At 36.0% G+C, this 12,345-nt stretch overlaps 1 protein-coding gene across 1 annotated transcript in view; it reads left to right on the top strand.

Moving 5' to 3' along the window:
* LOC120522979 overlaps positions 1-12,345 on the top strand; it is a 101,091-nt gene that overhangs the window by 49,672 nt on the left and 39,074 nt on the right. Inside the window, exons 8-11 of the mRNA XM_039743850.1 lie at positions 907-1,026; positions 6,928-7,025; positions 11,447-11,554; positions 12,117-12,245. Of these exons, the coding sequence (XP_039599784.1) occupies positions 907-1,026; positions 6,928-7,025; positions 11,447-11,554; positions 12,117-12,245 (455 nt within the window). The remainder of the gene's footprint in view (positions 1-906; positions 1,027-6,927; positions 7,026-11,446; positions 11,555-12,116; positions 12,246-12,345) is intronic.

Genomic DNA, 12,345 nt, shown 5'->3' on the forward strand with positions numbered 1-12,345 from the left:
ATAAAAGGTGTCATTTTGCTTGACTTCTCACTACACTCATAATGGCTAACACAGTACAACACCATAGTGCTATTGGCATATGATATTAAATTCTCCACAGGATGGCAGGATAATAATGTCCTGAGCATTACTCCATCTTAACACTCCATATCTCATCAGAACAGGTTAAGCCAATTAGTACTCGGTGTTAACCATTTTTAAATAGAATTCTGAGCTTGAGAAACATTTGGTGTTAACACCAAGGGTATAAAAGCCAAGGAACCTTTGAGCAAAGTTAATTTTATTACTTAATCTATAGACAGTCTTTAAAAATATATATCAAAAATTACATATTATAAGATTTTTAAGACAGTTGAATTTTTAGTGGGCATTAAATTGAAATATTTACAGAATGTAGGTGTGTACATAACATTTTCATACTTGCTTAATCAAATTCAGGGGGTCTAAAGCCTCTCATAGCATCACTGGGCTCAAGACAGAAACAAGCCCTGACAGGGTGCCAGTATTTGTAAAGTCAACTAATACACAACCCACACTTGCATAGGGGTTAATTTGGAATTACGAGTTAACCTAACATACATCTTTTTAGGCATGTTTATTATGTAGAGAGATTGGGGAATCATGCTTCCACAGAAGGAAATTGCAGATTCGACGTGTAGAAAGTTTGGGTGTTGGATATGAACCTAAGTTGCTGTATGCATGAAAAAAACTAGTGTAAAGAAAAACTTCTTAATGTTTGTGTGAAATTTCCCTTACATTTCCAACTCCTATAATTGTATTTTCACATCTAGTAAATTCAGGCAGGGCTGCCTACTGTCTTTTTTGCTGCCCAAATTTAAAATAGTTTAATTTCAAAATTAGTCTTTTTAAAAGTTTAATGTTATTCAGCTTTTACATTCCTTTTAGAAAAATAAAGTTACTTTTACTTTTGGATACAACACGAAGAGCAAGGAGCAATATGGCATAATGATGTACCACAGGAATCGCCTAATCAAAGCATATGAGAGAGTAGGCTGTCAGCTCAAGGTAAGCATATTTAGACTTAAATCATTCTGCACTCATATTATTACTTGCAATATGCTTTCTATAAACTGCTACCTAAGCGTTAAGGTCCTTGTCATTTTCAGCCTTTGGTGGAAGTATTGTGTGCAAGGTAGGGGTCTGCCATGAATGGGATATCAACATATCTCGTGTATGAGGAATATTAACCTAATATGTGCTGAACTGTAATTGGTAGAAATGAGACACCAGTACAAATTTTCATATGTAATTTTTTTTCATGGTCTAAGACATTAGGAAGCTGCTTTTGTTATTTGTCACAAAACTGATGTAGTGGCATGGTGGGAAGTGGGCATTCAGTTACCTTCTGAAGCCATGTGGCATATGGCGGTACAAGTGTGGAGATGGAAACAGAAGGTAAAGACGGCAGCCGAGTGAATAACTGGTTAGGAACAAGGGAGTGTGCTTGTCGTGGAGCCAACCTCTTCAGAAAACAATGTGCAGAGTTTCTAGGTTGGCAATCAGAACAGACTTTATTGCAAAACATATAAAACCATTGTAGAGCTTATAAAGCTGTCTCAGTTCAGTAACTGTGCCCCTAGCGTTGGGCGAGCCTCATATTTATTACAATTCTTATCTCGAAGCATCCCTGCTGAACACATTTTCTCATTACCTGCTTTACACATTTTCTCATGACAATGACCTTGCTTCATACATTTTTTCATAATAGTTACCTGGGGCCTCATGTATGATGTTGTGCATAGAACTCTGATTAGGACATGACATATGGTCAAAACTGGAAATGTGTGTACATACAAAAAAATTCAGATGCACAAATCTTAGTGTTAGCAAAGTTCTACACACTTCCCCTCTATAAACTCCAATCAAGGTGAATTTGTAATGCACATGCAGGAGACTGCAGCCCAACCCCAACTCCTTACAGAATTATACCTATTTGAATATGCAAATCAACATACTTGTAAATAGCTCATTTTGTTCAGTGTTTTGTTAAAAGAAAATGGCAAAAACGCATGTAAAAAAACAATTTCAGCGAATGCAAAATGGAGATTCTGCTCAGTGAAGTGGAGGCAAGGAAAAATATACTATTTGATGCATTAATCAGTGGTATAAGGAACAACAGGAAGGTGATGCAGTAATACAGTGTGGCAGAGACACTAAAAAGTTCAGGTTCAGAAAGTCGCACACTACATGAAATAAAAAAAGAAGTGCTCAGATATCAAAGTTGCTGTGAAAAGGCGAGTCGCAGCCCCTGTCTGGGGAAAAAAAGTCTATGTCAAGATTAAAGTCGACATTTCGATTTTAAACTTCTTATTTATTTTGTCATTAAAGTAGAACGTCATAAACATAAATTTAAAGTCAATGTTTAATATACTAGAATTTCCCAAACCTCATGTGTTCCCCGACCCAGTTGTTAATCGGTACGTGCTTTTTAAATGGGGTTTCTTTTACGCCGACTGGAATTGTGCAGGCAGTTATTGGCATACAGAGTACATTACATTCATTATATTACAGCTCTCTGAACATTTTAAAATACTAAGATGTATACTTGATATCATGTTCATTTCATGTATTTTACATGTGGGGGCACAATGGTGCAGCGGTAGCGATGAGCTGGCACCCCATCCAAGGATCATTCCTGCCTCGCGCATATGATACTTGGTGGGATGGGTGCAACCCTGGAAGGAATAATTTATTGCAGCAAGACTGTATCTGTCAAATGTACTGACCTTCATTTCCTGTCCTTTAGTTTTCTTTCTCCACGTAACCAATTGCCACACAATAAGCATATTTTAATGAATGAAAAACCAGCTGTAAAATTAGAATGTCAATTCTTAAAAACTGTTAAGGAACATTGGTAAATCTTCATTATACGTGTTTAATTATTCCATTAATCCATCCAGGGTTGCGCCAATCCCAGCAAGCATCGAGTGCAAGGCAGGAACAATCCCCCAATGGGGTGCCAGCTCATCGCAAGGTGAATACGAGTACACATACACTAGTAGTATCAATTTATCATTACCAAATCCCATAACTCGCAATGCCTTGGAAGGAAACTGGCGCATGCAGAGAAAACTCAACATGAAAACATACAAACTCAAGGAAAAGGACACCCAGGACGTGATGAATTTACTGCAAGGTAGCAGTGCTTCTACTGTGCCATCATGTCCACACATATTTAATTATTAACAGTATACATTATTTAAATGAAGTTAACAATTTACCTATAAAATGTAATATACATACGTTTAATGCATTTCAACATAGAAATGATATCAAGTATACATCCTAGTATTCCAACAGCACATAGCTCCAAGAGGATAGGTCTTTGTAATCTAAATTGACTTAGAAGCCAGTCATCATCATCTGTAAATAGGCACCCTCTTCTAATTCTTCCATTTGCGATGTCTTCTAACAACACTAAAGCAGCTATGGTAGTTGGAATAATTTTGACATTCCGTGCACAATTATATTGTTAACAGAACGATTACAATCAAGTGAATTAAATTTGTAAATGATATGCAGTTAATTTTGGTGTATTTGATAAAGCCTGCATGATGGATGCGAATATAAAAAAGAAGGGGAAGCCACAAATAAACAGGAGCACTTCCTTGACGCTGGGTGCCAACCATTTGCAAAACCAAGCAGAAGCGTGCATATGCATGATGTGTGGCTGCCATGAAAATGTGAGTGGCTTTACGCTGCTTAGTTTTTATATTGTAGATCTTGAAGAGGGCAGGGGAAATGGGTATTTGCAACATTTTTCTGCATATTGTCACAATGCACAGCACCCAGCTTACTAAATTGTTTTTATATATACTAGCCTCTGATGAGGCAGTATTCAGTCAATGCATATGTCCATTTTCTTTGGGTGTCTTCATGTAATTTTTCATCATGTTCATAAAGATGTTTTAAAAGGCAATATTAAAGTCTTGCTTGTTTTTGTTTCATTTGGAATCAAATGAATAAGCAAGAATAACTATTTAAATATATATATTTTTATTGTCAATATTGCTTCACTTTTTAACTGTATAGTCTGTACAGTAGACATCTTTTTCAAAAATTGTTTCCTTTAAATGGTATGTACAATCTATTTTTGGTTCAGTTCATTTATTGTTTAGTGTAGATTTTTTTGTATATAAATCAACTACATCAGTTGACTCTCTTTTGATAAACAACTTAAAACTCATTTCTTCAGTAATGCATTTACTTTACCCTGACATCTCTGTCCAGGTGCTCAAGATGATTTCCATTTGTACAAGTAATTATTTGTTCAGGGTTTTCTTGTAGTATGTATATTTTTATTTTTTAATTTCGGTTTATTTTCTATTTTTCTAACTCAAAGCTTTGTGTTGTGTGTATTTATCTTTAATTAGTCTTTTATGGTAATATTCTTTTCTATCCAATGTTATGAATTTCATATTTTTTCTGCCTTTTACTTGTTGTTTTCTTTGACCAAAATAAAAGTGCAATATAAATGTTTTATCATTATTACTTTAGTTGGTTAAATGGTCCTAATGATAAACTTCACAGTAGAACTACACACTGTTAACCTATGAAAGTGGACCAAAAGAAGCACCTAAACTAGATTTAGTCTGAAAAGTATATGCATATAGATTATACCATAACCGTGATCATTTTAATTATAATGTGAAATACATTTTTGGGCATACTGCCTACACCAACTGTAACATTTTAGGGTCAGTGGCCATGCCATAACTTAGTTTTTGTGTCCCCCCAACCCGCTGTATTTTATTGTTTTTTTTTTTATTCCCAAATTTATATCTTATTCCTTTTTTAATGTGCCATATATTTTTGAACTGGTATGGGTTTCTTGCTTTTTATTTGAAACCTACATCAACATGAAAATAAAATTAGCTCTTTTTATTTTGTAATATACACTATAATGCTGTTACAGCAAAAATAACTGTTTTATCTTGGTAGAGTAATATATATATATTGCTCTACTTTCCCCTATTGTATTATTAATATGTAGCCTTAGAATGCCTAATCTCACAGATTTACCACTGTTTATAAGATATTATTGTATATATAACTTCTCCCCACCTTCCCTTCTGTTGTGATGCGGGATTTTGCATATAACGATAAATGTTCTGTATGTCTTTATTAATAAATTAGGCAAAACAATGTAATTTAGTGTTACTTTGGTGAGAGGTATTCGTGTTTGCCCTCCCATTTACGACTGTCTCTTTGTAATTTTATGACAGGATTTGGGGGGATGTGTCTTAAACCAGTTTGATGAGTATTTCTTTGCTAAAGTCTTTGTCTCATCCCCCACACAAAGCCAGTTTAGCTTAACATATGGTCTTAGGGGGTTGCAGGTGTTAAATTGTACTATTTCTCCCATTGGTCTGAGATATGGCTGTCTGGATTGGCTGGAGGTGTTGGACAGAAAACCTATACATTTGCTTGCTCAACCACATTCTCTCTCTCTCTAACCAACATATGATGAAGAAGCATCTCTCTTGATAACCTGTGATGATGTAGAAGTATCTTTCTCTTGCTAACAACTGAAGAAGACCATCACACCATAAAATGACAAGAGCAACACAATCAGGAGCACAGCTTCAGCCATTTTGAACAGACATGTGGCTGAAAGCTGAGCACCAACGATGCCTTAACTAGAGACATTTGAAGTAACTACAAGTCTGTGTGCCACCTGAATTACACATCATCATTTAATCAGGTTGTATGGTTATCAGTATTCAAATGTACTTTGCATTTTGTTATTATTTATGAATATTATCAATAATACATTATTTTATGTGTAACTTAACTCCTGCTTGTCTTTTTACTACATCTAATTGCCTGAGGTTATAGAAGGGAAGGTGGGGATAAGTTATATGGTACAATAATACCTTATAAACAGTGGTAAGTCTGTGAGATTAGGCATTCTAAGGCTACATATTAATAATACATTAGGGGAAAGTAGAGCAATATATATATTACTCTACCAAGATAAAACACCTTCTATATCACTAACCTCAGACAATTAGACATAGTAAAAAGACAAGCAGGAGTTAAGTTACACATTAAATAATGTATTATTGATAATATAAATAATAACAAAATGTAAATAATAACAAAATGCAAAGTACATTTGAATATTGGCAACCATACAACCTGATTAAATGGTGATTTGTAGTTCAGGTGGCACACAGACATGTAGTTACTAATGTCTCTAGTTAAGGCATCATTGGTGCTCAGCTTTCTTCAGAACAGGCCTTAAGCCTCGTCAATATGGCTGAAGCTGTGCTGTTCATTGTGCTGTTCTTATAGGTTCATGATGTGATGGTCTTCATCAGATGTTAGTAAGAGAGAGAGAGAGAATGTGGTTGAGCAAGCAAATTTATGGGTTTTCTGTCTAACCCCTACAGCCAATATGACATCATGATACTTAAAGGCCTCTGAGACAAACCAATTCCAAACAGCCATACCTCAGAACAATCGGGGAAATAGAACTTCTTAACACCTGCTCCCAAACCATATGTTAAAGTACACCTTAGCCTACTTGCGGGGGTAGAAAGACTTTAGCAGAGAAATACTCTTCAAACTGGTTTAAGACACATCCCCCAAATTCTGTCGTAAAATTACAAAGAGGCTTATTCTTAAAGAGGGGGTAAACCTAAATGCTTCTCACTAAAGTAACAATAAATTACATTGCTTTGCCTAAATTACAAATAAAGACATACATAACATTTATCAAGTTATATGCAAAATCTCACATCACAACAATAACACATTTCAATTGTTGAAGATTATAATGTAGAGTAATCAGCATTGTCTGTCGTTGATTTCTGAGTGGCTTGTTATAAACAGAAAGTTTGAACTAGTGGGTACATTTTGTTTGCAGCCTTTTGAAAATAAACTGTGTTTTTATTTTTGCAGGCTAACAATTGTGGTGTTGGAGTAATAGGCATTACAGAGTGCAACTTTCTAAAGCCAACTCATAACAAACAGGATTTTGACTACACAGATGAATACAGGTAACAAAGTGGCTTTGTTTTTGCCGTACTACGAGGTGTGGCAGAAAAGTAATGAGAGTGGCAACACTGCAAGTGATCTGGCAACGCTGCGCTGTTGTCCTTGATAGAGCATGTGTATCAGTACCCTCCCATAGCTTAGTGCGAGTTTCAACTCCTTCCGTTAACTACGTGATTTTTGTGACTGCTATTAGCGAAGTTGTGTTTTTGGTTGTGCGTCACGCAAAATGGAACAGCGGAATTTGGAGCAACGTTGTGCCATTAAACGGAAAGTGTGACGTTTGAAAAGTTAAAACAGGCCTATGGGGAACATTCTTTATCCCGAGCTCAAGTTTTTCGCTGGCAAAAATTTTTTTTGGAAGGCAGAAAACACGTTGAAGATGAACACCATTCAGGGAGGACTTCAACTTCGAAAACCAATGAAAACATCGAACGTGTGAACACTCTTGTGAGATCAGACCGTCGTTTAACATTAAGAATGTTGAGTGAACAATTAAATTTGAACAGATTTACCGTTCATCAAATTTTGACTGAACATTTGCACATGCGAAAGATCTGTGCCAAAATGGTGCCGAAAAACTGCCCTCTCCATAACAGAATTTTTGACCTCAAAAGGCATTCCTGTGGTTCCCCAGCCCCCTTATTCACCTGACCTCAGTCCGTGTGACTTTTTCCTTTTTCCTAAACTGAAAAAAGTCCTCAAAGGACGTCATTTCGGGACTTTAGAAAACATCCAAAAGAGTGTAACGGACATGCTGAAGACCATACCGGTTGAAGACTTCCAGCGCTGCTACCAACAGTGGGAACAACGTCTCCATCGGTGTGTAGCTGCCCAAGGGAACTACTTTGAAGGGGATAACATTGATGTTTGAAAAAAATAAAAACTTTGGTAAATAAAAAATCAGTCTCATTACTTTTCTGCCACACCTCGTATATACAAATCTATATAATTTATTATTTATGCAGGTTTATTAAACATATCATTTATATATCTGAACATATTTCATACTATATTTTCTTGGAGTGTTAGTGAAAATCTAAATAATACCAATTTGAATGTCAGAATTTTAATATGTTTTGAAGTTGAGCATCAAATTTGTAATCCTAAGCATCAAGTGATGAGGAATTTACAGCCCTGAAAACATTTTTTAAAATACAGTTAGGCCATTAGTACTTACACATATCACATCATTCGGCAAATTCCCACTAATTACATTATAAATATGGTCATTAGTAGATATATAGGTTTTCTTTGCATGGTTACAGTTGTGGTTGAAAGTTTGTGAACCGTTTTTGAATTTTCTAGATTTCTGCATAAATATGACCTAAAACATCATCAGATTTTCATTCAAGTCCTAAAAGTAGATAAAGAGAAACCAGTTAAACAGATAAGACAAAAATATTATACTTGGTCATTTATTTATTAAGGAAAATGATCGAATATTACATATTTGTGAGTGGCAAAAGTATGTGAACCTTTGCTTTTAGTATCTGGTGTGACCCCCTCATTGCGGCAATAACTGCAACTAAACGTTTCGGGTAACTTTTGATCATTCCTGCACAGTGGCTTGGAGGAATTTTAGCCCATTCTTCCATACAGAACAGTTTCAACTCTGGGATGTTGGTGGGTTTCCTCACATTAACTGCTCGCGTCAGGTCCTTCCATAACATTTTGATTGGATTAAGGTCAGGACTTTGACTTGGCCATTTGAAAACATTAACTTTATTCTTCGGTAGAACGACGTGTGTGCTGTGCTTAGGGTCGTTGTCTTGCTGCATGACCCACCTTCTCTTGAGATTCAGTTCATGGACAGATGTCCGGACATTTTCCTTTAGAATTCTATGAAATAATTCAGAATTCATTGTTCCATCGATGAAGGCAAGCCGTCCTGGCCAAGATGCAGCAAAACAGGCCAAAACCATGATACTACCACCACCATGTTTCACAGATGGGATAAGGTTCTTATGCTGGGATGCAGTGTTTTCCTTTCTCCAAACATAGCGCTTTTCATTTAAACCAAAAAGTTCTATTTTGGTCTCATCCGTCCACAAAACATTCTTCCAATAGCCTTCTGGTTTGTCCACGTGATCTTTAGCAAACTGCAGACGAGCAGCAATGTTTTTTTTGGAGAGCAGTGGCTTTCTCCTTGCAACCCTGCCATGCACACCATTGTTGTTCAGTGTTCTCCTGATGGTGGACTCATGAACATGAACATTAGCCAATGTGAGAGAGGCCTTCAGTTGCTTAGAAGTTACCCTGGGGTCCTTTGTGACCTCGCCGACTATTACAAGCCTTGCTCTTGGAGTGATCTTTGTTGGTCGACCACTAAAGGGGAAGGTAACAATGGTCTTGACTTTCCTCCATTTGTACACAATCTGTCTGACTGTAATTGGTGGAGTCCAACCTTTTTAGAGATGGTTTTGTAACCTTTTCTAGCCTGATGATAATCAACAACTGTTTTTCTGAGGTCCTTCGAAATCTCCTTTGTTTATGCCATGATACACTTCCACAAACATGTGTTGTGAAGAGCAGACTTTGATAGATCCCTGTTCTTTAAGTAACACAGGGTGCCCACTCACACCTGATTGTCATCCCATTGATTGAAAACACCTGACTCTAATTTCACCTTCAAACTAACTGCTAATCCTAGAGGTTCACATACTTTTGCCACTCACAAATATGTAATATTCCATCATTTTCCTCAATAAATAAATGACCAAGTATAATATTTTTGTCTCATTTGTTTAACTGGTTTCTCTTTATCTACTTTTAGGACTTGAGTGAAAATCTGATGATGTTTTAGGTCATATTTATGTAGAAATCTAGAAAATTCTAAAGGGTTCACAAACTTTCAAGCACAACTGTAACTGTTTGCTGCTAAATACTTGAATTTATAGGGTCAGATATTACAATTTATACTGGGCAATTGACACTTGCTTGCCATCAGTACTGAGTGGAAATAAAGGGGTAAAATTACATCATTGGAGTCATCAGGTTGGTTTCCTTGATAGACCCATGATATCTACAGCAGGCTTAATCGTGCTACCTATTATTTTTTGTGCTTTACCCTCCACTTTTACTCCTTCATCAGCTTGGTGCCCAGTTTGGTAGTTACTGCCTTGTCCAGTCACCTCACATTATTGGAAGGCCTATAATAATATTGACTCAAATACTCTGCCAAACATATAAGTAAGGCATTTTTACAATGCTGATAAATATTTAAAGAGTAAGCATGTTATTCTAGTTATGGTGAAAATCTGTTATTTTTCATAAAACCATATTTGCATCCAGACTGCTTACAAAAGGAGGCTTTACATTAAATAGTCTTCCACTAGTAGAGTTTGTTTTAAAGAAGATAGCTGTCTGTTACTTGAAAACAGTGCTGCCTTTGCTTTTAACACAATTTTCAATTTCAAAATAAAAATCAGTGTATGTAGAAAGTGTCCTATTCATTTTGTGCAGCTTTTGAAAATTATCAGAATTGGCTACAATAAAAAGTACACATGTGATACTATAGAAAAGCAGACAATTTGCATATATTGAAAGTGTCTTAGTGCGCGCTAGTATAGTAAGGGTTAAATCATAAAAAACCTGCGCCTGCATATTTTATTATTTTTCTTTTTGCAAATGCAAACCAGTAATATCTTGCTGCTAAGCTTAAAAACTCGACTAGCATGAGGTGATGACAAGACAAGGAAAGTGTGTTTTATTAGAAATGGTGCTATTGTCTTAGAGATGCGGCTGCCTAGACCTCTTGCCTTGAGGGATGTGTGTGCAACAAGGAATTATTTATTTGGGTAGCCCAGTATCTTATGTGTGGGTCTCCCTGATTTCAACTTCCCAGTAGTAATCGGATTGATAAAAAAATATCAGACACCTGCACAGGCTAAGGAGTAATGTTGGAAAGTTTCAATCAGATGATGGACATAGGGTCAGGTGATGAGCATTTGGTAATGGTGAAGACCTGCCAAGTGGACGTGATGAGCAGGACAAAGCACTGTTCTTATTATGCTGGGAAATATCGATGGACCTAATTGGAGGCAGTTCCAAAGCTGCAATGTGATTGGGAGTCAGACAAGGATGAGTAATGGAATTTATGATAGGAAATGTAATAAAAGTATAGTCCATCCGTTGCTGGGGCTCAAGTCATCTGATTTGGGTCTGTGAGTGCACCGTACAGTAAAGCTTGATTCTACTGCCTGTCCTGAGACTCCGAGTAGCTTATTTGGGGCAGAAGGTGCCTCTGCTACCTAATCTATTTCAACAATACCAATATTAGTTGCTGCTAACAAAAAAAATAATTGAAAAATCTTTTAATAATATCAAGAAGTATTCAACTTTTTTTCTTTTAAAGTGTAGTATAAAACTAACTATTTTGATGGCTGTCTCATGTCACATTAACATTACAAGCTTAATATTACAGGTTAACTATCCAAGCTTTGGGAAGTAAACTTGGGGATTATTGGAAAGAAATGAGGTATAAAAGAAAGAATGAAGATCCATTTAGTTCTGTACCTGTAGAGGATACAGTGTAAGTATAAACATACCTTAATTAAGGTTTGCATTTTACTGCAGGGTTGTTTCCTTTCTCATTTATAATGTACTTATTAATTATTTTAGGTAGACTTTATTATCACAGAGAGAATTTTGTTTGTAGCAGGAAAGTTTTTAAAAAAGAAAAAAAGCCAAGATAAAATATATGACTGCAATTGTTACAATCTATACAGACACCTGCATGATTTCTACAATTAAACACGTTACCTTTAACTGTACACAATAATTGTATATACATATAACATACACAATAATTGTATATACATATAACATACTACATAAGCATCACATGCTTGTGTTTTGCTTTGCTTTTAGCAGTTGAGGTGTTTAATTACATTATGCCAAGGACCAAAGAGCTCTCTGAGATACTCAGTAGAAAGTTGTTTATGCTTATGGATCTGGCAAGCCATTTATAAGCAAGTTGCAGTTAAATTACTTCATGTCTGCTTCATGTAACATTTTAACAATTTTTAATATTTTATATGCCTTCATTATTAGAAATGTATTTATTTTAAAAACATAGTTGTATATCATTTCAGGACGCAACCTGATCAAAATTGGGTGCAGTGTGATGAATGCAGGAAGTGGAGAAAATTACCAGATGGTATAGACACAAGTGAACTTCCTGATAATTGGTACTGTCACATGAATCCTGATACACAGTTTAGGTAAGTAAACACAACCCAACCCTTATGTCCACCAGTCCAGCCTCTAAACTCACTTATTCAACTATAGGGAGAAGGTGGCTGACGCCTGCCCTGGCAGCAG

This window comes from Polypterus senegalus, chromosome 2, assembly GCF_016835505.1.
Source record: "Polypterus senegalus isolate Bchr_013 chromosome 2, ASM1683550v1, whole genome shotgun sequence".
NCBI classification, from domain to species: Eukaryota; Metazoa; Chordata; class Cladistia; order Polypteriformes; family Polypteridae; genus Polypterus; species Polypterus senegalus.